This window comes from Hyperoodon ampullatus, assembly GCF_949752795.1.
Source record: "Hyperoodon ampullatus genome assembly, chromosome: 19".
Taxonomy (NCBI): domain Eukaryota; kingdom Metazoa; phylum Chordata; class Mammalia; order Artiodactyla; family Ziphiidae; genus Hyperoodon; species Hyperoodon ampullatus.
This window is the reverse complement of record NC_136932.1, coordinates 44415000-44442432: the sequence shown is the minus strand read 5'-3', so window position 1 is coordinate 44442432 and position 27433 is coordinate 44415000. Positions and strand designations below refer to the sequence as shown.

Here is a 27433-nt window from a genome sequence, read left to right as displayed (position 1 = left end):
CATGCCACCATCTCTGTGGCTCACTGCAGACAGCAGCTCTGCCAGGGGGCCAGAGAGGAGGCTGACCACATCCTTAGCCTCCCAGTTCCGCCCCCTGTCTCCAGATAATGTCTTCTCCCACAGTGCCCCCGACAGTGCTCCGTCACACCTGGGGTCTCACCAGGAACCAATGTCTTCAAGTACCTACCTGTGGGCCTCACTCAGGCCAGGGCCCAACATTCCAGGCTGAGCCTCCAGGCCTCAAGCCCCTCAGGCCTTCTTGCCACCCTGGGCTACTGGGCCCAATAGAGTCCTGGCAGCAGACAGAGACGATAGCTTCTCCTTTTTATTTAGCTGCTCCTGGTGGCCTCTCCCAGATCAGGAACTTGGGGCATCAGCACAGCCAGGGGGAGGGGACCCCATACTGTGCCATCAGACCACACCAGCTGCCACCCACACTCCCACATACCATCACCCCCCTGTCCAAAAGTCCCCATTCTCCTAACAAACAGCAGGACTTAGAGGCACAGGGATGCAAAAGTCACTTTCCAAGAAGAGATCATCAAGTCCAAAGGTAAGAACCCAGCAGGATCCTGCTCCTTTTGGAGCTGCCAACCCTGGCTGGGTTTGGGGGGCGGGTTAAGGGGTGCAGCCTCAGGCTCCAGAGTTCCTTCCCCCTGGCAAAGCGCCTCCTTTCCCCCTCTGGCCTCAGCCCATTCAGCTATGCCCAGGATGATTTTATAATCTTCCCTTCTGTAGTCATTGGCTCCTTCCAGGCCGGCCTTCCTCCAGGCCCGCGGGTGCTCTCGGTGCCGGGTCAGGAGTGCTGGTAGCCCAGCCCGGGGCCCGCTCGCAGGTGGCCCCGCGGCCAGGCAGAGGGAGCCCCGAGACTTCGGCGCCAGCTTCCCGCGGAGGCCTGGGCCACGCCCCGCGCCTCGGCCACCGCCCTGGCCTGTCCCAGGGGCGTGTGCAGGAAGCACGAGGCGCAGCGCGGCGCGAAGGGCCCGGCGGGCGGCGGCGCAGGCTGCGGCGGGCTGGAGCCCGCGTCCCCCGCGTCCCCCGCGTCCCCAGCGCGCGCGGCCTGGCCGTAGCACTCCAGGTGCCCGCAGGGCCAGCGGGGCGCGGGGCTGGCGCGCAGCACGAGGGAGAGCGCCGTGATGCGGTGGATGGCCCTCCGCAGCGTGGCGATCTTGGAGAGCCTCTTGCCGCCCAGGTCGTGACGCAGCGCGCGGCGCAGCGCGTTGAAGGCCTCGTTGTAGTCCAGGATGCGCTTGCGCTCCCGCACGTTGGCCGCCATGCGCCGCGCTTTCGACCGCACGGGCCGGTTGCGCTTTCTGCTGCCCACCACCTCCTCTGCCTCGCCCAGCTCGTGGGGACTGCCGTTCTCTCTCAGCACCCCAAAATCCCTCCCGGCCTCTAGGTAAGAGCTCCCCAAGTCCTGGGCAGAGCCTTCGTCCCCCTTCAGGCCCCTGAGGCCTGGTCCCGGCGCACCTCGGTGCATGGCCTTCTCCCGGGCCTTGGCGCCCCGGCTGGCTCCGGCTCCGGCTCACAAGCCTGACAGTCCACCTTCCGAGCGTTGACTCCTGCAGTCTGGACACTCCCGGGACAGGCCCTCTCTGGCTGGGCTTTATGGCACCACGTGGCTCTCCGCCCTCCCCATCCATCCATCTCCCTCCTCCTGCTTTATTACCTGCCTCCAGGTAGGTTGGTGAGGGAGGAACCCAGAGGAAGGAAGCAAGGAAGGGAGGACGCATGCAGGTTCTTGTAGGAAGGGACCAGATGGGCAGCCGGGCCACGCCCAGGGCAGTGCTCCAGCCGCGGGGAGAGCTTACCCTGCTTCACTCCAGGGCCTCTCTGGGGTGGCTGGGTCCCACCTTCTTCCTCCCGACCCCAAAAAGAGTGCCACATTTGGCCTCCGGGCAGGAGAGCTGATAGGTGCACAGAAGGGCCCCAGTTGTAGTTGAGTGTGTTTAAAGAACCTTGAAAGTTTTGTCAAGTCCTGTGGGCAACCACAGGGCTGTCACAGAGGAAAGCGTGACTATTCCAGCGGGACCGATAAGGGAGGGGCAGATCAGATACAGCAGCGCACTGCAGATAAGATGGACCTGGAACTTCTGGCTTTCTCAGCTACCAGAGTGAGGCTGGCTGTTCTGAGTTTGGATTTTGCTTGGGCCTTAACTCACCTCCTATCTCTCTTTAGCTTCCTCTTCCACAGGCAGAGCTGGGCTGAGTGCTGACTCAGAGGGTGATGGCGATTGTCTGGTGGCCCCCTGGCTCCCCTTGTGGTACCCATCAGGGCATCTTTTGGAGTCCAAGGTCCTTGAGCAGCTCAAGACACAGCACTGTGGGAAGGTGGAAGGGTAAGCTGGGACGAAGTGAGAGAGTGGCATGGACATATATACGCTACCAAACGTAAAACAGATAGCTAGTGGGAAGCAGCCGCATAGCACAGGGAGATCAGCTCGGTGCTTTGTGACCACCTAGAGGGGTGGGATAGGGAGGGTGGGAAGGAGGGAGACGCAAGAGGGAGGAGATATGGGGACATATATATATGTATAGCTGATTCACTTTGTTATACAGCAGAAACTAACACACCATTGTAAAGCAGTTATACTCCAATAAAGATGTTAAAACAAAAAGACACAGCACTGCCATGTTATGATCTCAGTGAGCCCACTCACCACCCCCCACCCCAGGGATTTTTAATTTTACACAGGGTATCAGAAAAAGAATAATGCTTAGTCCTAGAGAAAGACTCCCCCGGCAATGGAATTTCAGGCATCCACAAGTAAGTTGTATGGAGCACCAAGGTCAATATCATTCCCAGCCACAATCCAAATGCCTCCAAAATGCCGACTGTGTGATCAGCTGGGATGGATATGGAGTTCACATCCATCTCGCCAAAGAGCAGACTAACAACCCCATTATTTCAAACTATGAATTGCTCTATGGAGAAAAAGAATAGGGCTGTTCTTTTGTTTTATTTTCTGCCTTGCCTACTAGACTGTAAGCACCCTAAGGACATTGTATTTCTAGGGCTCTATTCCCCAAATCTGCAATGTCTGTGAAATTTAAAAGTGAATGAAAGCAGCTACAGCTGGATGTTTTCACCTCTCAAGCTGTTTCCCACTGTCCCTAGAAACCACAGATACACAGTCATACAGAAATGCAGGCCTCAAGCAGGATTCTACCCTGAGCCTGAGCCTCACAGCAATCCTATAGGGAAGGCTCTATTATTATAATACCCATTTTACAGACTGGAAACCTGAGAATGAGAGAGTTAAGTAATCTGCCCCAAGTCAGAGGGCTGAGCTGTTGCTGAGCCAGGATTTCAAATCAGGTAGCGTGGCTCCTATTTGAAGACCTAACCCCTAACACAGCACAGAGCTCCTCACCCCTCTGTGCTGGGCCTGCGTTCTGGGCTCAGTGAGCACTTCTCCACCCCCAATGCGGACAGCCTCCACCGACCACCTGTAGGTAATAGAGGCCTTGCATCTGCCCTTTGAAACAACAGTCATTGAGATAGTCAAATAGTTTCAACTGTGTGTGAAAATAAAAAGAGTTTGGCTGCTGTAGAGAAGACTGGGAAGGGGGTGGGGGTGGGGGTAGGCGAAGGAGGGTCCTCCAAATGAAGACAGACAAGCAGGAAAAATATAGAGGATTTGGGCTGGAAGCTAGGAGCAGTCCGAAGCAGCCCAACTGCCTGTCTCCTGGGACTGAGATTTGCTACCTGGGATTTCCTTGGCTAATTCTAACTCTGTCCCCAGCTGAACTGACGGCTGCTGGACCCCAGGGGGAGCATCAGAGAGCAGAAGTGACAGGCCAGTGCCCACTTGCCAACCTGACCCTCCACTGCAGGTAAGCCAGGGCCCTGTAAGCCAGGAGTAGCCTGAGGGGACTCAGGATCAGCCTGCAGCAACCTGCATGCACGTGTTGGAAAGGCCTTAGGCCTCTGCCTGCTGGAGTTCTGGATTGAGTTCAGTGGCCTGCAGTGGGTCACCAGCCTCGGCTGCTTGCCAGCATTTACTCTGTGAAACCAGCCCTGAACCCTCCCCTTCTGTGCTTTACCCCACCTTAGCACATGTATGAATATATATATATATATATATATAAGAATATATACTTTTCAGATTCTTTTCTCTTATAGGTTATTACAAAATATTGAGTACAGTTCCCTGTGCTATACAGTAGGTCCTTGTTGGTTATCTACATATCGTATTCAATACTTCTATGTTCATGCTGGATCCACATCCAGGTCGCTTCTATATTCCCAGTACCTAGCACAGTGCCTGGTACATAGTAGATGCAAGGAAATATTTGCTGAATACTGAATAAATGGTGCCATCCCTGATATTAAGATATTCACGAGGACTTCCCTGGTGGCGCAGTGGTTAAGAATCTACCTGCCAATGCAGGGGACACGGGTTTGAGCCCTGGTCCGGGAAGATCCCACATGCCATGGAGCAACTAAGCCCACGCGCCACAACTACTGAGCCTGCACTCTAGAGCCCGCGAGCCACAACTACTGAGCCCATGTGCCACAGCTACTGAAGCCCACCCTCCTAGAGTCTGTGCTCTGCAACAAGGTAAGCCACCACAATGAGAAGCCCGCCACCGCAATGAAGAGTAGCCCCTGTTCGCCACTACTAGAGAAAGCCCGCATGCAGCAACGAAGACCCAACGCAGCCAAAGAAAAAAGAAAAAAGATATTCACGAAACTCTGGAAACTCCACACTGGTCTGATCAAACAAGCTCTATATTCAAATCTGGTAAACAGTTATTGAACATGTACTAAATACCAGGCCCAGTGCTATAGGCTGTCACGTGTGTTGACAGCCATGAACACGTATATTAAGTATATAGAAGTTCCATGGGACTTCCCTGGCAGTCCAGTGGTTAGGACTCTGTGCTTCTACTGCAGGGGGCATGGGTTCAATCCCTGGTCGGGGAACTAAGATCCCACATGCCATGCGGTGTGGCAAAAAGAAAAAAAAAGTATATAGCTCCATATTAAAATAGAAGGAAGTAAACCTTGCAGCCAAAAAGAAATGCCATAGTATTCCCCACCCACCCCCAGTCACCTGGGGGGACTTTGATAATTGCCAAAGCTGTATTCACCAATGTGGTTGTAGTGGCAGCAGCAGTACATTATAACTTCTCAGACCCCACCCCAGATCTACTGAATTCAAACTTCTGAGTTAACAGCAAAGTGGTTCAAATGTTCAGAAATATATATATATATTTGTTCTTCCAGAATCTAGCCCAATCTAAATTTTACCTTGCTTAAGAATGACTGTTCAGGATTGTACACATAATGACTTATTTAAGGATAATCTAAGACTTATTCAAAGATAATCTTGAGTAAACACAATTTTCTTCTTACACATTAACTTGAGAACATCCCCACCTATACTTGGATGGAGGAAAAAGAACTCATGGCAATAGACAACTCTGGGGCTCAAAGGTAACACAATAGTCGTAGAATATCAGCAAGGAAAAAAAATGAGATTGAACCACAGATTTCTCTGCTGGCCCCCTACCATGAACCCTCAAATCGATATGAAAAGGAGGTCAGTGAAAGTAAAGAAAATGTCCCAAGGGCACAAGTTCCCCGATGCTGGGAGCGGGCCTGCCCTCCCATCCCTTCCCTAAAACAATTCTGGCTTTTCCTTCCCTTGTGTCCTACTTCTCCAGGCCGGCTCCTCCGCCCTTCCCCGCACACGTCAGGAAATGACCCTCGGCTCCAAGTTAATAATTCTGAGGCCACACTCTCCTGACAAATGGCCGGGGCTCCCAGAGAGAAGCGCCCCCGCCCCACTCGGCCCCCTTCCCACGAATCCCTGGAATCCGAGGGGACCCCTGTGATCCCCGGCTGCGACCCCCGGGGCGTGCAGCTCGCGGGGGCCTCGAGCGGGGTTGAGCCGACTTCAAAGGCCGGCGGCGGGGCAGGCATTTCCGCGGCATCTGCAGCGGCGGCCCGTCCCTCCCGCCGCGCGGCTGGAATCCGCCCCCGCGGGGAGCGCCGCTTCTCCCGGCCGGGCCGCCAGGAGGCGGGCGCAGGGAGGAGGGGCCGCGCTCGTGATTTAGGGCCGGGAGATTCCGCTGACGGCCGCGAAGGTGCCTATTACCTCTCGGCGGGGCTTGGATTTCAGAAATTCCGGCTCTTCCCCGGGAAGTTCCGGCGTCGCTCCCCCGAGGGAAGACAGAACTCCCACCCTGGAGAGAAAGCCGGGATCCAGGGACGGGCTTTCCGGAGAAACCGAGTCCAGGGCGTCCTGAGAAGCCCGTCATCTCCGGAGAGCTGGCCTCCAGAAAGGCCCGCAGCCTCCCTCTCTCCCAGACCGGGATCCTCGGCGTTCAACTTAGAGAGAGACTTGGCGTGGGGGAAATTTGGAATCTGGCAGATCTGGGCTCAGTTTCAGGCTCTGTGCCTTCATTCAACAAAAATGTGGTGACTGCTTCCTGTTCTAGTTACTGGTGCAGAGCAGTGAATTAAACAGGCAAAAAGCTGGCCTCACGGAAGTCACATTCAAGTGCAGAGAGCAAATAATAAGGAAAATAAGTAATTTATGTAGTAAATAAGTACTATTAGAAGTATATTAGAAAGTGATAAATGGTACAGAAAAGATAGAAAGTGGAGAATGTGGGGTGGGAGGGGTCAGGGAAAGCCCACCTGAGAAGGTGACATCTGAGTAAGGACTTGAATGAGACAAGGTATTTTTGTGGCTATCTTGAGGAAGAGCTTCCAGGCGGCAGGAACAGCACGTGCAAAGGCCCTGAGGCAGGAGCGTGTCTAAAAGTTCCAGGGGCAACAAGGTGGCCAGTGGGGCCGGGGCAGAGCAAGAGGTGAGCTCCAGCTGGTGGTGACATGGTTGCACAGTCTACTGCAATATCTTGCACTTTTACTTGGCAAGAGATGGGAAGCCATTAAATATTTATTCCATCCCCTCACTTCATGAGTCTTAAATACAAAAGAAAACCCATTAGCTTTCTCTTTCTCTGACTGCTGGATGAGTATTCCATAAGCCATCATAGTATGACGAGGAAAATACAATAAATTGGCCAAACCATGATATGAGAAAGCAGGGGGTGATGAAAGATGAAGCTGGGGGTTTACTAGGCATCATGCCCCAAAGCTTGGATTTCATCCTGTAGATAACTGGGTATCACAAAAGGATATTAAGTTGAGGCATGACACAGTCATGTTTGGATGGTAGCTAGAGCTCCTTCGAACAGTGTGGAGAAGGGATCTAAGGCAGACTCCAGTTAAGATACTGTAAAGATCCAGGTGAGAGAGGAGGGGCCTGAGTTATGCAGGTGGTTGTGAGAGAGGTGGGCTGGAGTCCACACCTGTTTGGAAGGTAGAATTGGCACATGGGGGTGGCCAGCTGGAGGTAGCAGATGATGAAAAGGAAAGTGTTACCATCTCCATATCCTCCTTCAAGAATCTGAGGCCTGAGATTTCTGGGCAGCCCCTAGTGATGGGCTCTCTGAAATGTAGAGTCCAACTATGGATGTGGGAGGAGGCTCAGGAAGGCCAGAGAGTTGATGGCATTCTGGTCACTTCTTCCCAGGGGCTGGGAGACCTGGGGCATGTGGGGCTTGCAGTGAGTTTTTTTTTGTTGTTGTCATTGTTGTTTGCTCTGCAGCATTTTAATAGTCTATCTAGGGGAAGGATGCCTCCATGGTGGGGCTCTAGGTGGGAAAGACTCCTGGCAGCTAGGACAGACAGGAGTCTAGGTACTTGACTCCTTGACTTGAATATGGAGCAGGTGTCCCAGAGAAACAGGCTCTTGGGGAGAAATTGCCTGTACTGGGCCAGTAGCCTCCAGTGTCCTGTGGGCATCCTCAGGAAGTTACTGGCTGGGCTGTGGTTCCAGCCACCCAGTTTCCTATAATTCTAATGAGTTTCCCATTAAATTTTCTACTGATCCTGTGAGCTATCTCAGAGCTGCCCAGCAACTTCCTCTTCCTCTTAAGTGAACCAAGTTGGGTTTTGTTGTTTATGACCAAAATCCTGACAATCTAGAGCAGAGAGTAAGTAACTGCCCTGTTGCTCCTCTCTTACTCCCAAATCAATCCCTGTACCTACCATTTACCAGCTTTGAGACCTGGGGCAGGTAACTTAACCTCTCTGAGCCTCAGTTTCCTCAGCTATAAAATGGATTGGTAACTGCCTCATAACTGGAAGGCCCTTGGTGCAATGCCTGGCACATAGTTGGCACTTCATAATATTTAGTTATTGTGTTATTTTTATCCTGGTTCTGGCAGACTTACTCAGCATCCCAGGGGTACTTTCTTCCAAGCTTATGTAATATCCCTTTCCCCTGCCCCTACCCCCAGCCCACAAAGTAACATCGCTCAGTCAAGCACCTCCTGACTGCTTGTTCCTTCTTGGTCTAAAGCTAGAATATTTCTTGGACCTTCACCTACACTCACCTCTGCTGTGCCTATAACAGTGAACAACAGAGTGGAAGTTTGGGCTCTGGAATAAGACCATCATTTATTAACTGTATAACCTTGGGTAAAATGCTTAACTAACCTCTCTGAGCCTCAGTTTCCTTATCTGTAAAATGGGGATATGCAATAATACTGCTTCATCAGATGAGTTGCAAGGATTAAATAAAACAGCATGCTATGCTCTCATAAGAGGTCCTGGCTCCTCTGAGGTGCTCTAACTGTCTCATCCTCCTGCAGCTCTGCTCGCTTCCCCAGGCAGCCTGGCACTGCAGCTGTAAATCATCCAGAAGCCAAGAGCACCCTCCTCCCTCCCACCCCAGTACCAAACTCCTCATCACCTCCACCCACTAATGACCTGGTGATTGGCTTCTCATTAAAGCAATGACAAAGAGGCCTCTGTGCTTTTAGCTGGGGTCTAATCAGCCATAGATCTGCCCCAGGGTCAGTCAGGGGTGAAGGAGGAATTCTGGTTCCTGGGGCCTGGCTTGGCGTTGATGGAGGGCTCTGTCTTCCTGTCTCCTGGGAGAGGCAACCACTGCCCTGAAATGGAATTCTTGGGACAGGGTCCTGCTATTGTGGGGAGGAGAAACAGGGCTCCTACTCAGTGCCCAGGAGACTGAGAGCCATGTGTGGTCTGCCTTCCTGAGATGCAATTTTCTCATCTGTCAAGTGGGAATAATAAATGATAATACCTACCTGGTGGGGTTGGTGTGAAAATAGACATAAATAAATCAAATGTAAATTTCTAAAACTTTGTAGGTCAACAAATGGTAGCCATTATCATTGTTGTGATTGCTTTCATTATTATTGGATTTTTATTTTTATTGGAACCCAAGTGCCAATTTTTCCACCTCCATTTGGTGAATAGTTTATTCTGTCTCCAATGATTCATAATGCCACATCTCTATAATGCCAGCTCCAGCCATATCTGTTTAATGCCTGTCTAATCTGGCAATCCCTTGGCCTCATTGCTCATTTTCATAATTTTCTTGAGTATTCTTGGCTCTTTACACTTCCATGGGAATTTTAGAACCCCTTTGTTTAATTTAATCATCCATATGATTATTCTTCTGTGATTCGTTTCATATCTTTTCTATGTATATTTCTCTCTCAAGGTGGCTTCCTTCATGGTGGCAAAATGGCTTCAGGAGTTCTAGGAATCACATACATACTCCATCATGCACAAAAGGGGAAGAGACTTACCCAGGTAGGCTGCTTCTCAAATCCTGACCCATAGAAACTGTGAAGTAATAAATGCTCATTGTTGTTTTAAGCCAATATGTTTTGAGGTAATTTGTTACATAGCAATAGATAATGAATACAGCAGTTATACCATTTCCCAGCCTTTCCTGCAGTTGACTGAGTTCTCCTCTTAATATGAGCGGAAGTGATGTGTGTCACTCCCAGGCCTGTCCATGATAACTTCCCACATGCAGCCTCCACACTCCTTCCCCTTCCTCCTGGATCAAAGACCTAGGGCAGACATGGGAGCCACAAGCTAAAGATGATAGAGCCAAAAGGTAGGAGGAGCCAGGCCCTTCATCGCCTGGAGGAGAGCTGCCCAGGAAAACTGCCTGACCGGGAACACCCACAGTGAATGACTACACAAGTGAGAAATAAACTTTTATGTTAAAGCCTTTGAGATTTGGGGATTTATCTCCTACAGCATTTAATATCATCTTTTTTTTTAAGGTTTTTTTTTTTGATGTGGACCATTTTTAAAGTCTTTATTGAATTTGTTAAAATATTGCTTCTGTTTTATGTTTTGGTTTTTTGGCCATGAGGCATGTGGGATCTTAGCTCCCTGACCAGGGATCGAACCCACACCCCCTGCGTTGGAAGGCAAAGTCTTAACCACTGGACCACCAGGGAAGTCCCTAATGTCTTCTTTTTAAAAAAAATTTCTTGTTTTTGGCTGCGTAGGGTCTTTGTTGCTGTGTATGGGCTTTCTCTAGTTGTGGCGAGCAGAGGCTACTCTTCGTTGCGGTGCGCGGGCTTCTCACTGCGGTGGCTTCTCTTGTGGAGCGCCGGCTCTAGGCGTGTGGGCTTCAGTAGTTGTGGCTTGTGGGCTCTAGAGCACAGGCTCAGTAGTTGTGGTGCATGGGCTTAGGTGCTCTATGGCATGTGGGATCTTCCCAGACTAGGGATCGAACCCATGTCCCCTGCGTTGGCAGGTGGATTCTTAACCACTGCACCACCAGGGAAGTCCCGCTAATATCATCTTAATTAATACACTTTTCATATAGCATTTTACAGATTTTTTTAATACAATCAATGTTCATTTAAATGTGCTCATATATTTACTAATTTCTTTGCTCTTCATTACTTCCTGCATCTCAGACATTCCATGTGGAATCTTTTTTTTTTCCCTGCCTGAATTATGTCCTTCAGAATTTCCTCCAGTGAAAGCCCACTGGTGATGACTTGCCTTTATTTCTCCTATACAAGTTGGTTCTGCTTTTTTTTTTTTTTTTTTGCGGTACGTGGGCCTCTCACTGTTGTGGCCTCTCCCGTTGTGGAGCACAGGCTCCGGACGCACAGGCTCAGCGGCCATGGCTCACGGGCCCAGCCGCTCCGCGGCATGTGGGATCTTCCCGGACTGGGGCACGAACCCGCGTCCCCTGCATCGGCAGGCGGACTCTCAACCACTGCGCCACCAGGGAAGCCCCCGGTTCTGCTTTTTAATGTCACTTTGAAACTATATGTTGTCTTCTTACTTTCATTACTATGGATGAGATGTCAGCTTCAGAGTAACTGTTGCTCCTTTGACAGTAATTTTTTTTCCAGATTGGTTTTGAAATCTTTTCATTGTTTTTGGTTCCTGATATTTCACTATGACACATTTAACTGTGTGGGTTGAAAAAATATATATCTTCTAGGATTTGTTGGGCTTCTTGAATTTGTGGTTTGATACTTCTCAGATTGGTAAATTTCCTCACACTTTGTCTTTTCAAATATTGCTTCCGTTGCACGTTCTTTTTTCTTTTCTTATGGTTCTTCAATCACATAGGATAGACTTTCTCACCATCTCCTTCACATCTATTCTCACTTTTGCTTTAGTCTACAGATACTTTTTAAAGGCATTTCCATAAGCTTCAGTTTAATTTGATCCTCCTAACCCCTTGTGACATAGGTAGGGCAGAGTGCCTCTTTTGCCAAAAGAATTATTTTGTCAGCAAGGCAAAGGTGTTTGCCCAAGGCCACACAGCTGGTGGCAGGGCAGGAAGACAGTGAGGCAAGTGGTAGCAAAGAAGCAGGATAATCTAGTCAAAAAAGTTTAAGCTCCAGGGACAGATAGCCAGGGATATGAGTCCTGGACCCACTACTCAGTAGCCTAGTAACCTTGGACAAGTCACTTAATTGCTTCTTGCTTGGATTTCTCCATCTGCAAAATGGGAACCATAATGACTAACTGGCAGGGCTGTTTGGGGAAGTTCATTAGAAAATATCTGCAAGATTCCTGGCACCGAATAGGCACTCAATAAATATTTGACCGATGAATTAATAAAGTGTTTAGCCAGCTTGGCGCGCAGTCTCAATCAATGTTAGCTACTGCTATTATGCTTAAATTTTATTTATATGTAAATGTATTAGTTTAGTACCGTTGTCATTTCAACAAGGCCCTCAGAATTCGGGATCCTTTCTGGTCTCCTGTCCTCCCACCCCTGTCAGCCCCGCCCCTCCAGGCTCCCCTAGACTTGCCCAGCCACAGGACGCAGCCCGCCCCGCCATAAATCAGGCCCTGCCGACCCTGGGTCTGTAATTAACAAGCCGAAGTGGGCGGGTCTGGGTGACCCCGCCCACCCCGTCCCAGGGGCTTCCTGCTCCCACAGTCCTCCCCAGAAAGGGGAGGGAGGGCGCAGGAAGGTGGGGTGGGGGGTCTCTCACACCCCTCTAATTTATCGCCCTCTGTGTGAAGGAGATTTACGAGCTACGAGACCGGGAGCAGGTACTGTGAGGAAGGGGTGGAGGGGGCGGCGACGGGGGGATCCAGGGGCTAGGCGAGGAGGCAGGTGGTCACCCGCCTAAGTCCTGCAGGGTGGCCGTGTGCGTCCTGCCACGATTCATGGTCCCCAGGTCCTGGCGCCTCCCTCACCAGGGTCTCCCAGGGCCAGGCTCTGAGCTGGGGGTTCCACGTGCTTACTGATTCTTGACGACATCCTGCAGGTTCTGGTATCTGTCGCCCTGTTTTTCAGATGAGAAAACGAAATCTCAGAGACTTCCTTTGCCCTGACTCCAAAGCTTCAGTTCTGTCTATTGTTCCATCCTCAATTACTTCTTGGGGGTCGATATGAAAATTTTCCTCCAATTTAGCTGTATCATTCCCCCATAAAGGAAAGAGCCACCTGCTTGGGGTGGGTCAGGGAAGCGGGGAGAGGGAGCAGACATTCTCCAGGCACTGCAGAGGCCTAGCTTAGCTTCAGGACAGCCCTTTGCCGTGACCATTTTTATGCCCAGTTCACAGAAATGGAAGGAGTTTGCAGCTTTACCAAATTTATTGACACAGGATCCTTTTCTCACAGAGCATCTCCCAGGGCAAGCTTTCCAACACACACACCTGTTGAAAAATTGTTAATTGGTTGATTGTTAACTGAAACCAAGTAGGAGGAGGGCTACGCTCAATAGGAAGGATCTTCAGATAACCTTCTTTACCTCTCTGAGACTCCATTTATTCCTCTGTAGACGGGGTAATAATAACCACTACCTCAGAGGTGATTTGTGAGGATTAAATGAGACACGCTTGGAACATCACACGACACACAGTAGGTCCTCAGTAATGGCGGTCGTGCACTCTGCTTTGCCGGCACTTCCTGGAGGGAGGAGGCAAGTAAAAGACATTAGCTCTGAGACACATAGCTAAATTCTTGCTCTTCAAAGGTGTTCCTTTGGCCTAGTCCAAAGAGTTTATCGTCCTTCAAATATGGCTGGCTCAAAAAAGAACGTTTTACTCTTGGAATCAGAGAGAAAATTGGGAGATCTAGGACCGGGTGTGAAAAAGTTGGGCGGTGTCTTCGCGCCCTCTGCTGGTCAAGTAGTGGAACTCCAAGGAGACGGTCCAGCTAGGCCTCTAGGCCTGCGGCCCAAGGCTCTGCCTTTTGGGGCAACACAAATCTGTGACGTGAGAGGAAATTGCTCTTTTCTGCCCCTGGTCAGCTTCCTCTTGCACTCTTCTCAGGGGCTTTCCAAACTTTTGCCACTTGCAACCCACAGTTTTTCCACAGGCCCTCTCTCAGCAGATAGCCCACCCTCACCTCTTGTGTCATAAAGGAAAAACTGAGGCCATCAGGTGGGAACCCTTAACTTCCTGCCGAAGGCCTACAAAAATATCTGTCTGCACCCACCTGTGCCTCCTTTCCTCCTGCCGTCTGAAGCTAATTCCCCTCCTGGGGAATAGATAAATTAGATAACTGATGAGCACCTACTGTATAGCTCAGGGAACTTTACTCAGTGCTCTGTGGTGACCTAAATGGGAAGGAAATCCAAAAAAAGAGGGGCTATATGCATACGTATAGCTGACTGACTTTTCTGTACAGTGGAAACTAACACAGCATTGTAAAGCAATTATACCCCAATAAAAATTAATTAAAAAGTAAAAAATAAAATAATTCCCTGCTGGGCTGGGAAGCCCCTCCCCTCCCATCTCTTACAAAACCTACACTTTGTCCCTTGCTCTTCTGTATTTTAAAAAAATTTTTTGAAATAGACTATCTTTTAAAAATAATTCTAGATTTACAGAAAAATTGAGAGGATAGTACAGAGAATTCCCATATGCTCTGCACCCAGTTTTCTTTATTATTAACCTCTTACCTGGTACATTTGTTACAATTAATGAACCCATATTGATACATTATTATTATTAACTAAAGTCCATAGTTTACTCATATTTCCTTAATTTTCTGATGTTCCTTATCTGTTCCAGGATCCCATCCTGGATACCACATCACATTTATTTGGTGGAATTTCAAATTATTTGGAATTCTTCTGCACTGGAGATTTTTCTCTTCTCTCCTATTCATTCATTCATTCATTCATTCATTCATTTCATTGTGGGCTCATCAATATTTATCTTGTATAATTTAATATAACTTTGGTTTAATACTACTTTATTTTGTTGCTTAAATTTTTCTCTCAAATATATATATATTTTTTTGTGGTACGCAGGCCTCTCACTGTTGTGGCCTCTCCCGTTGCGGAGCACAGGCTCCGGACACACAGGCTTAGCGGCCATGGCTCACGGGCCCAGCCGCTCCGCAGCATGTGGGCTCTTCCTGGACCGGGGCACGAACCCGTGTCCCCTGCATCGGCAGGCGGACTCTCAACGACTGCGCCACCAGGGAAGCCCTCTCTCAAATATTTTTAACTTCTTCCTTCTTTGGTGTCAGACACATAGTGATATTATCAAGGCCTGTTCCATGATATTTATCGCAGCACTATTTCAAATAGCAAATATTGGAAATAACCTAAATGTCTATCAGTTGGGCTAGAATGATTAAATGAGTTTGGGGTATAACCATTTTATGAAATACTAGGTAGCTCCCCCCAGCTCCCTGTCACTTTCTTTCAGTGAAATAGATCTTTGTATACACCTGCATGGAAAACTATAGTGATTAAGGCCACGGGCTCTGGAGACAGGCTGAGTTCAAATTTTGGTACTGTGGCCTTGGGCAAGTTACTTAAACTCTCTGAACATCAGCTTTTTTAATCCATAAAATGGTGATTACAAAAAAATGGTAATTACAAGAGAATCTATTTCATGGGATTGTTGTGAGAATTAAATAATACATGGAAAGTGCCCAGAACTATGCCTGGCACATGGTAAGCTTCAATAAATGTTAATTATTATTGGTATTATTATGGAAAGATCTCCAAGACATTGTGTTGAGTAAAAGGGGCAAGTTGAAGAAAAATACTTAAAGCATATTACCATATGGTATACATATGCATTACATAATACATAATAATAGGTAACACCATATGCATACAAAATGTGACACTAGATCAAGTCTATTCCATATGAGGGGGAAAATCTCCCTCTGGCTGGCATCTCCTGCCGTGTGTGCTCCTAGAGGGAATAGTTTCTATTTATATCTCTATCCCAGCAACTGGGAGAACTGTGGGACAGTAATAGTAATAAAAATAGCTAACATTTATTACTCTTGGCTCTTGCCATGAGCCAGACTCTGTGCTAAGCTCATTTTATGGATTCTTTCATTTATTTCTCCCAAAAAGCCTATGCAGTAGTTGCTACTATTACCTCCATTTTACAGATGGGGAAAGTGAGGCTTAGAGAGGTTTAGAGCTAGCTAGCAAGCAGTGGAGCCAGGATTCAAACCCAGGCAGTTAGACCTTCCATAATCCTTTACCTAGATTCCCCAATTTTTAGCATTTTGTCCCATTTGCATTATTATTCATTTGCTCTTTATATATGTATATATTTATGTTTTTTTCCTCCTAAACAATTTGAAAGTTACAGACATCCTATCCTGCTCCTTTTACCCCTAAAGACTTCCATGTGTATTTCCTATGAACAAAGACATTCTCTTACAAAACCTGAGTACGATTGTCAAAATAATCAATACTGTTATCTAATCCACAGTTCATATGCAGATTTGTCAATTGCCTCATTAATGTCCTTTTGAGCTCTGTATTTTTCCCCCCTGGTCCATGCATTCATTGCCTTTGGTTGTCATGTCTTTTTAGCCTCCTTTAACTGGGGGCAGCCTTTCCCTGTCAGAGGCCTCACTCTCAATCCCCATGTCACAGGGGTGAAGCTTAGCAGAGCAGGAATAGCACCTTTGTTTATTCGGGAAGTGCTACAGAAATTTTCAAAGCAATGACTATCTCACTTATGCAAATAAAATTGAGCCCCAGGTCTACAAGAATCAGACTGATGGGTCTTTTCCTAAGAACAGAAAAACTCCCCCCTGTGCATGAAGTTGAGGCAAGCAGATATTATCAAAGGTATGCAAACTGCCTCAGAATTAGGGGTCTAGTGGTTGAGGGAAAGGCAAAGAGAAGTCTTGACAGGCTGCTGAAACCTGGCAAGCATTGGGGGCACCTGTGGGAGGTGGAGAGTCAAGCCTTTCCTCATCCCCTCCAAGGCTATGTGGTCTCTGACTCTCTTGCCTGAAGCTGTTCCAGCGTGAAGGGGCCAAAGAGCCTTCGAGAGAGGCGTGAACAGCATCCACAAAGGAATTGCTGCTCCAAACCACCACCTTCACCCACAGAGGAGCTGGTGGGGGTTTCTGGTTCCTGACACCCATTCCCTCTTCTCCCACCAGAATGATCTTCATTTTCTGTCAGAGGTTCACTGCTCTTTCATTCTCAGCACACTGGGTGGGATCCCGTCAGGATGTCTCATCTTCTTGGCTGTAGTATGTGGTTCAGGTGTGGGCAGTTGCCAGCCAAAGCCAATAAGGTACCCAGAGACGTTTGCTGGAGCTTCCAAGAATCTCAAGCCTCCATCATCCTGTGTGGAAATTGCCTGAGTAGACTCACCTGCTGGATAGGCAAGAGCCTGACTCCAGCTCTGGGGGATGATTATTTCCATCTGGCAACCATGGGGGAGAGCAGGCCTGAGAATGGAGCTAGCACCAAGGAAGGAGAGCCAGGAAGGTTGGTAAGAGAAAACCCGGGTTCCTGGTCACGTTATTTGAAGACTAGATCAAGCCAGACTTAAAAATCTACCCACAGGGCTTCCCTGGTGGCTCAGTGGTTGAGAGTCCGCCTGCCGATGCCGGGGACACGGGTTCATGCCCCGGTCCGGGAAGATCCCACATGCCGCGGAGCGGCTGGGCCCGTGAGCCATGGCCGCTGGGCCTGCGCGTCCGGAGCCTGTGCTCCGCAACGGGAGAGGCCACAACAGTGATAGGCCCGCGTGCCGCAAAAAAAAAAAAAAAAAAAAAAAAACTACCCACACTGTTCAGTTACATGAGCCAAAATAGTCTCTTTATTATTATTATTATTTTTTTGCGGTATGCGGGCCTCTCACTGTTGTGGCCTCTCCCATTGCGGAGCACAGGCTCCGGACGCACAGGCCCAGCGGCCATGGCTCACGGGCCCAGCCGCTCCACGGCACGTGGGATCTTCCCGGACCGGGGCACGAACCCACGTCCCCTGCATCAGCAGGTGGACTCTCAACCACTGCGCCACCAGGGAAGCCCCAGTCTCTTTATTATTTAAGTAGTGCCTTTAGATGGAATTGTTGTTTGTAACGTAGAGTCCTAATGAATACAGATGGTCAGATTCCATTGATTCTATTTAATGGGTATTTCTTGATCATCAGGCTTTTCATGAGGGGCTGGGGAAATGCAAAGATAAACAAGAGGGGTCCTGTCCTTAAAGAGCCCCTTTTCAGTCTGGAGAAGAGGAAGAGGGAAGAGAAGGATGGCTTGAACTTGAACCCTGCCTCTGAAATGCAAATATTCCTCCGAGGAGTTCACACAGCTCCTATAATCAATTAATAGACTCACCCTAAGCAGCCCAGCTATGAAAACCCATCTCTGGATATTGCTGGAGATGCTGCTGGAGAGAATTAACATCTGATAGTTTTGCTCTAAGGATTTGGGATTGAGTAAGTCAATGTGTCCATCAAGGAAATAGCAGCCGATGAAAACCCAAATCCCACATCATTCAATGTGGTTTAGCAAGGCTTTACTTTTGATTTTAAAGAACGAGGCGCCAATTTTGCACCTAAAAGCTGCCCAATTTGACCTTGCTAAACAGCAAAATGAAGAGCATCCTTCCACAACTGATAAAATAAAGGCAGTTAGGTTACAAGACAAACTCATTACAGATGAACCCAGCTTGGTCTTTTTATTTTTTAATTTTCTTGGCTGTGCCATGGGCCATGTGGGATCTTAGTTCCCCGACCAGGGATCGAACGTGCGTTCCCTGCATTGGAAGTGCGGTCTTAACCACTGGACCACCAGGGAAGTCCTCAGGCTTGATGTTTTTAAAAAATCAAAGTTTTCAAGAAAAATTCCAGCTCTGCAAGCCCAGATGTTTCTGTATCCTAGGAACATCCTAAAGAATGAAGAGATACGACACAAAACGAATGCTATCAAATGCTCCCTTTGGCAGCACATATGCTAAAATTGGAAAAATACAGAGGAGATGAACAGGGCCCCTGTGCAAGGATGAGACCCAAATTCCTGAAGCATCATATTTTTCAGGTGCACTCATCACACACACAAAACAGTGACTATGTGAGGAAATGTATGTTAATTAACTTGACTGTAGTCATTTCACTATGTACATCAAATCACCATGTTGGACCCCTTAAATACATACAATTTTTATTTATTGAATAAAATTTATAAAGAAAGAAAAAAAAGAGTCATCATCATAAAAACAACCAAGCAGACAACCAAACAAAATGCTATCAAGATAACCTTCCTCTCACTGGAAGACACAAAATAGTGTAAAGTAGTTGCTGGAATCCCTAAGCATTACAAAGTTTTGCTCCTGTTTCTGGTGAATTCACAGCAGTGAAAAAACGAATATGTTGCTTTTTTTTTTTTTTTTTTTTTTTTTCCTTTCTTTAAGGCAACCTGTTATCTGGGATCAAATAAGAACCTGAGTAGGAAAATAGGCCAGACCCAGGGAGGTGCCTTGTAGTCAGGCACCCCAGAGAGACAGAACCAATAGGAAATTGTGATATTGTGATATATAATAAGTATATAGTTGGTGTTCATCCCCATTCCTGGCACAAAGCCCCTAAAACCCTTGGAATTTCCTAAGTGATGAGAGTTATAAACATGTCTACTGTTGTATTAATGAGGTGACTATTAGACTGTATCTTAGGATGGGGGCTGGTTGCCAGGAGAACCAACCATGTGATTAGAGTATTGGAACTTTCAGTCCCCAGTTCCTCTGGGGAGGGGAGAGGGGCTGGAAGTTGAATGCATTGCCGATGGCCAGTGATTTAATCAATCATAACTCTGTAATGAAGCCTCCATCAAACCCCAAATGGTTGGTTTCAGAGAGCTTCCAGGATGGTGAACACATGGAGATTTGGAGACAGTGGCACACCATGCCCTTTGCCCATACCTTTCCCTATGCATCTCTTCTTCCTGGCTGTTCCTGAGTTCTAGGTAATAAGCCGGTACTATAGTAAGTAAAATGTTTCAGAGTTCTGTGAACAGTTCTAGCAAATTAATTGAACCTTAGGAGGGTCATTGGAACCTCCAATCTATAGCCAGTCAGTCAGAAGCACAGGTGACAACCTAGACTTTTGATTGGCATCTGAAGTGGCGGGGCGGGGGGTGCAGCCTTATAGGACTGAGCCCTTAACCTGTGGGAGCTGATACCGCCTTCAGCGTTACCATCCTCAGGGAAGTGAGGTAGCAGGGACACCTTCATGGCAGCCACACAGTGACCCAGGGACACAAGGAGAACTAGGACACTGGCTCGTTGGAATTCCAGTCATGGAGGAGGTTCTGGTCTAACAGAGGGTTGAGAAGACAGGCCCCCTCTGCACAGAGTGAGGCCAGTTTCCCTCCCAGCAGCCATACCTGAGAGGGCATCACCCTTACGAAGGGCAATTTGGCAATAGCTATCAACATAGCACTTGTATATTCCCTTTGACCCAGCAGTCTTACTTTTGTGTAAAATAAGAATATAAATGTTTATATATAAATATATGTACATACTTGCAATTGCATAAAGAAATTCTTTTTTTTTTTTACATCTTTACTGGAGTATAATTGCTTAACAATGGTGTGTTAGTTTCTGCTTTATAACAAAATAAATCAGTTATACATATACATATGTTCCCATATCCCCTCCCTCTTGCGTCTCCCTCCCACCCTCCTCTTTTTTTTTTTTTGCATGAAAAAATTCTTGAAGGATAAATGAGAAATAATAGTGGTTTCAGAGACCGGGGTGGGGTAGGACTGGAAGGATGGAGAACAGAGGTGGGAGATAAACATTTTACTGAATACTCTTTTATGCTTTTTTTTTTTTTTTTTTTTTTGCGGTATGCGGGCCTCTCACTGTTGTGGCATCTCCTGTTGCGGAGCACAGGCTCCGGACGCGCAGTCTCAGCGGCCATGGCTCACGGGCCCAGCCGCTCCGCGGCATGTGGGATCTTCCCAGACCGGGGCACGAACCCGTGTCCCCTACATCAGCAGGCAGACTCTTAACCACTGTGCCACCAGGGAAGCCCTGTTAATCTTTTTAAAACTTAAAAATGTTTATTATTTAAAGAAATAGACTAATATCTTCAGTCCTGCTGCCTGGGTTTGGATCTCCTCCCTACCATGGCTGTGTAACCCATGGCAAATGAATTAACTTGTTTAAGCCTCTGTTTTCTTATCTGTAAAGTGGAGGTGCTAATAGTATCTATGTTGTAAGACTGCTAAAAGATAATCTAAAATTTGAGAAGCATTCAGCCGGGCACCTGGCACTTAGTAAACACAAATCCAGGTACGAATAGTTATCATGGTTATCATTTGTCGTCTTGTCATCTCTGTGGAGGCTGCCTTTCATTGTCCCAGTGTGTGTCTCACATTCATCCCTTCAGAGAAAATCTGATTGGGTGACGGTGTCATTATCCACTATGGAGCATCTCTGTTAGACAGACTCTCACAGACCCATATCATGGGTGGTTGGTCATTTTGACGTCCAGCCTATCCATAGCCACTATGGGCTTGGGCCCCACCCCCAGACTAAACCACTGGCACCAGAAGCATAGTCCAGTGATATGACACAAGACAGAACAGAACATTGCCCCCACCAATGTAACCACTTTCCTCAGAGGAGGGCTCTGGGGGTAACAGGCACTCAGAACTCTTTGGCTTGTGCAGTACAGTTGGTTAGGAAAGGAAAAGAATCCAGAAAGAGCCTGGAAGAAAATGAGGGGGTACTTCCCTGGCGGTCCAGTGACTAAGACCCTGTGCTCCCAGTGCAGGGGGCCCGGGGTTCGATCCCTGGTCAGGGAACTAGGTCCCACATGCCACAACTAAAGATCCTGCGTGCCACAACTAAGACCTGGCACAGCCAAATAAATAAATAAATAAATAATTTAAATGAGGGAACAAGGGATTAAAAACGCTATTATTATTGGTTTAGGGTTGTTGGGAGGATTAATGGAATCCATCCACCTACAGTATTTCTCGAAGTGCTGGGTGAATTGTAAGCACTCAATATGTGGTAGCCTTGAGGATGGCAATGATGGTAGTGATGACAATTATGACTGTTATCAGGTCTATTTGAGGCTGAAGAACAGGTTCAGGTAGAATGATGGGGAGAGGGAGATAAAGGACAGATTGTACTCAAGAGAAGGGCCATTAGGGTTTAAGGTTTCAAAGCAGGAGTAGCTCCTGGGGCTGTAACAGCCCAAGCCGAGGTCCTAAAAGTGGCAGTGTGACATGCATACACCTGGCAGCTCCTTCCTCCCTGCACCTACATAGACTGAGTGTCCAAGATCTGTGTTCTCCTAGGGTCTCACCCAGTGCCCACTCCTCCTGCCTCGGATCCACGGGAAGTGCTCTCCCACTACCTGATGCCTTTTCAGAGGTACCCAATTCTCTCCCCTCCTAGGACTTCAGAAAGGGGCCAGTGTTTGAGGTCCTCTGGCCTCAGAGAATGAGTGCTCCTGCAGAGCCACTGGATGGCACGTACTGGCAACTGGTGCAAGCTTGGGCTGTGGGGGAGGTTCCAGAACAGGAGACTATTTATAGCCTGGCACAGATGCCCACTTCCCAGCTAAGAGAGGGGGCGTGGTAGATGGGGAGCAATCGTGCTTCCATCGTTTATTATTTTATTAACCACTTGGGATACTGTATGCAGTAAGCATCACCTGGTTTCATCTCTAGTTTTCCTGTTTGCGATTCCTTCCTGCTTTTTACCTCAAGAACAACATTCTTCCCCAGGGGCCAAAGAGGGGCCAGGGAGAAAATGAAATTGACCAAGTGACGATGAATGAGGGCAAAGAAGGGATAAATATTCATCCTGCTCCATCAGCAGTGGGAGTGGGTCCAAAAAAACACTTAGCCTCACAAATTGCTCACTTATCCTCCCCATAGTGAGTTTGCTCCAAATGGTTTGGAAAACTATTGCCGCTAATCAAAGGCGTCAGGCCCTTTGCTGGAAGGGAGCCAGCCCGGGCCCAGCAGGAGTCTGAATTGTGCCTGGATTCATTATCTAGTCCAACATTTTAGTGGTAGGTTTTTGTTTGATTTCAAAGTGAGATGGTTAGGTCATTATTTGTTAAATTATAGCTTTTAATTAGCAGCTCGATTAAAATGAAAAGCCTAAGAGAGGCTCACATGTCTCTAAGTTTTTGTTTGGAATTTATAATTGTTGCTATTTGGAAAAGATTAGTTGGGGGCGTTAAAGTTTGTTTGTTTGTTCGTTTTAAAGAAAATCCTCAAATTATATGCTGTTGGGGAGGGAGTATTGGGGGATGCCAGTAAGCTAGATACAAAGACCTTACAAGAATGCTATCTGTATTATTATCCATGCCCAGTGTTCTTATATTTGCAGAAAAAGAGGGGGGACAGATGTTTTATAATAATTCATACATTTTCCCCCAGGTTGAGCCCAAGATGGGAACTGAGGCATTAAGGGGTAGTGAATTTGCCAGAAGAGTGGTTAGCCAAGGCCCTGGTTACAGATGGAGTTTTTGTTGTTTTGTTTTTACATCTTTATTGGAGTATAATTGCTTTACAATGGTGTGTTAGTTTCTGCTTTATAACAAAGTGAATCAGTTATACATATACATATGTTCCCATATCTCTTCCCTCTTGTGTCTCCCTCCCTCCGACCCTCCCTATCCCACCCCTCTAGGTGGTCACAAGCTGATCTCCCTGTGCTATGCAGCTGCTTCCCACTAGCTATCTACCTTACGTTTGATAGTGTGTATATGTCCATGCCACTCTCTCGCTTTGTCACAGCTTACCCTTCCCCCTCCCCATATCCTCAAGTCCATTCTCAAGTAGGTCTGTGCCTTTATTCCTGTTTTACCCCTAGGTTCTTCATGACATTTTTTTCCTTAAATTCCATATATATGTGTTAGCATACGGTATTTGTCTTTCTCTTTCTGACTTACTTCACTCTGTATGACAGACTCTAGGTCCATCCACCTCCCTACAAATAACTCAATTTCGTTTCTTTTTATGGCTGAGTATATTCCATTGTGTATATGTGCCACAACAGATGGAGTTTTGTTCACCGCTTACCCATTCCTGATTCCCCCAGAAGGCTGGGAAGATGGGGGGGGCCTTGATCAGCCTTGGTAGATTTCTTCCCCTTGGCAATTTGGTTTCTGCATTTGGGAGGAACGAGGAACATTCCTTATTCCTTGCTCCAACTTTGCGGCCGTCCTCCCACCTGGTTTAGCCCTTGTTCCGCTAGTTGCAGAACAATCTTAGATCCAGCAGGGGGCGCGCCACTGCCTGATTTAGAGCTCGGGCCTCCCTCCCTTGCGAAACCACACCCCCACCATCTGCACAGAAAGTGTGCTTTTCTTCCCGTCTCTGTGTTGGTTTTCCTTCTCTGGTAACAGTAAGGATGTAGATTACAATCTCTGCACGTTGGGCCTCGGGCTGGGAGCGGCTGTCAAGGCAAGCGCCTTGGTTTTCTTCATCTTTTCACACCCAAAGAGAGCATCGCCGCCCACCGCATGGGGGCTAAGGCAGAGAGAGGACCCCCACCCCCCCACCCCGGTGTCTGAGCCATTTCCCTCAAGACTCCTTTGCTTTGTGCTCTGCAGGTCCCACCGACAGCAGGTGGGAAGCGTCTCTAGAGCACGGGGTGAGCCCACATCCATCATCCCTCATCCGATCTCCTGTGGTGCTTGGGCATCTTGTACCATTGGGCCACAAATCCCATTAGAGCAAAGATCAGGGTTGTCCTCTGATCTATTACCGACACAGGGCTAACACGGATACATGATACATAATGAATGAATGAATGAATTCATATAAACCTTTCTTTTAATTATTTCATTCTTTCATGTACTGAGCAAGCACTCTGTGCCAGACACTGAGGAGTCAGAGATTAAAATATAATCCCAGTCTTCAAGGAGATTATAGCCTGGACACAGAGACAGACATGAATCTGGGCAACTAGAATGTCTAGCTTCCCCTAGTTAGTGGTTAACTAACTTCATTTAGCCAGCAAAATCACACCAGTCACATAGTAAGGGTACATACTAGCTGGACACGACAACATCCTTCTGAAATTCAACCATCTCTTACCTTGGCAGTGAACTTGACTCCCACCCTCTTTCCCAGGGTTGTGGGGCAGGGGAGGTTCCAGTTCAGATGCCCTTAGTCTCCTATTACTCTGAAGCTCTAAATTACACTCTACATCCCATATCTCCTATGGAACCAGGCCACCTTGCCGAGGTCACTTTTGACCCAAAGCCCTTTCACTGTGCGTCAGGGTCTCTGTGAGTGATTTTTCCCTCAGGAGGGGAGATGTGAAAATAGCCCATTAATAAATAACACTTTGTCCTAAAGGACTTTTGGGCTTATGCTGTTATTGAGGTTTTGTTTGTTTTGATTTTGCTTTAGAGTATAGATTTGATGTTCCACCTCCCCATCTTGCTTTCATCTTTATTCTTAATGATTGCATTTATTCCACTTATAGGAGTAATCAAAGAGGTAAAACCCTCTGCCTGTGGGGGAGAACAGCACGGATAAGAAGCCCAGAAATAGGAACTGTTTTCTGATGAGAAAATGTCAAATTTTATAGGAGATTAGCTTTGGGTATTGGAGGGAGGGTTATCATTATGGCCTGAAGCAACTGTACGTATCTCTAGAGATCTGATGGCCAAGAAAGGTGGAATAAATGTTTGGGAAGTGTTTTAATATTTTGATCTCTGAAAAAGGCTAGAGCATGAAATAAGTAAATGAAAAGACTTTAACGCTTTTTGACTCTTGGAGCAAAAAAAAAAAAAAACCCACAAAAATTTAATCTTTATAATTTCATGGTATTGAAATTTTACTAGAATTAAATTGTTTTAAATCACACAATTGCTCCAGCTCCAGCTGTGTGCACTGGTGTGAATCAAATACTGTCTGTCATTTAGATTACACTTCTCCCCTCCGTAGCCCCCCAGCAAGGGTCCCAATGACTACAATTAAAACCACTGTACTACATGGTTTCACAAGGGAATTCTAACAAACCTTTAAAGAGAAGATAATCCCAGGGCTGTTTAAACATGCTATATAGAAAAAAGAGGAACTTTTCCAAAATCTTTTAGAAATATGAGCACAAGGGCTTCCCTGGTGGCGCAGTGGTTGAGAGTCCGCCTGCCGATGTAGGGGACACGGGGTCGTGCCCCGGTCCGGGAAGATCCCACATGCCGCGGAGCGGCTGGGCCCGTGAGCCATGGCCGCTGGGCCTGCGCGTCCGGAGCCTGTGCTCCGCAACGGGAGAGGCCACAACAGTGAGAGGCCTGCGTACCGCAAAAAAAATAAATAAATAAATTAAAAAAAAAAAAGAAATATGAGCACAAGACTGATACCAATCCAGTGAAGACTTCACTAAATATAAAAACATAGGTGCAGGTCATTACTTACTATTAATGCAAAAAGTTCAATTACAATATTAATAAAAAGAATATAGCATATTAAAATTAATATATCATATGGAGTTTGTTCCAGGAATTCAAGGGTGGTTCCACATATGGACCCCCACTACCAAAACCCAGAACGTCCTCTTCTGGTAGTCGTGGACTAGGTAATTTAGAAGAATACTTTCCACAAAGAAACATCTTTACGTTAGACAAAGTATAACAAAAATATTTTAATAAGAGTTAATAAGATAGGTATGGGAACATATGTATATGTATAACTGATTAAATTTGTTATAAAGCAAAAAAAAAAAAAAACTAATAAAAAAAAAAAAGACTGAAAAAAAAAAAAGAGTGAATAAGATAGGGATCCATTACCGAATGAGGTCGGGGAGAGGTTGGGAAAGAGGGTCAGCGAGCAGAGCACTTGGGGTCACTTTTTCCAGAAAATGTGCTGAGAGTCTAAGGTGTACTGTGTGCAGTGCCATAGGGATGGGGGACACAAGATGGAATCCACCTCGGGTAGGGAATATGTTTCCACCCCATAGTGCTCAAGTCAGATAGAATCTAGAAGCAGTGGGGGAATAGCTTGATGTCTCCATAGGTAGTATTGGAACAACTGGGTGGCCACTTGAAAAACAAAGTTGGATTCAGACTTCACACTACATATGAGGATAAATTCCAATTGAATCAAAGTTTGAAATGGAAGAAAAATGAAATCATGAAAAGAATAGAAGAAAATATGAGAGGATTCGAACTCCAAAGGGAGCAAGGCCTTTCTCATTATATCACAAAATCCAAAAGCCACGAAAAAGAAATGGATAGATTTGGCTACATAAAAAATGTTGCAATGCAAAATATAAACAAAGGCAAATGATAAACTTGGAAAAATATGTTCAACTCAAATCACAGGCAAAGAGTTAATTTCCATAATATTTAAAGAGGAAAAAATTACTAGCCCAAGAGAAAAGTGGGCCAAAGATATAAACAGATGGTCCACAAAAAAAGAAAAGGGAAATGACTCTTATTATAAAAAGATGCTCAACCCTAGGCATATGAGAAATGCAAATGAAAACCACATTGAGGTATTATTTTTCACCCATTATACTGGTAAAAATCCAAAAATTTGAAATCAGACTGAAATCACACATTACCAGTAAGAAGGTAAATTGACACCCCCTATCAAGGGCAGTTTGTCAGTATTTATCAAAATTACAAATGTTTATACCCTCTGACCTAGCAGTCCGAGAATTTTTTCCTGCAGATATCCTTACACATGTGCAAAATGATATTCATAATTATGTAATGGCAAAAGAATGGAAACAGCTAAATGTTCAACAATAAAGGATTGGTTAAATAAATTATGGTCCCTCCATATGTTGGAATATTATACAGCTGTAAAAAGAGAGTAAGGAAACTCCTTATGTATTTTATGGAAAGTTCAGCAAGATACATTCTAAGGCAAAG

General features: G+C 46.8%; 2 protein-coding genes across 2 annotated transcripts in view; one reads left to right on the top strand and one right to left on the bottom strand.

The window, feature by feature from the left end:
- Nucleotides 1-796: 796 nt before the first annotated feature.
- BHLHA9 (basic helix-loop-helix family member a9) lies at nt 797-1480 on the bottom strand (the record flags this gene model as incomplete). The annotated part of the gene is made up of 1 exon (XM_079725861.1): nt 797-1480. The coding sequence occupies one exon, from the start codon at nt 1478-1480 to the stop codon at nt 797-799; it is 684 nt and encodes a 227-aa protein (XP_079581987.1).
- An 827-nt stretch (nt 1481-2307) lies between these two features.
- The window catches only part of ABR (ABR activator of RhoGEF and GTPase), a gene marked incomplete at both ends in the record, with an annotated part of 221353 nt that continues 196227 nt past the window's right edge, over nt 2308-27433 (top strand). Inside the window, 2 exons of the mRNA XM_079725668.1 lie at nt 2308-2339; nt 3747-3837. The remainder of the gene's footprint in view (nt 2340-3746; nt 3838-27433) is intronic.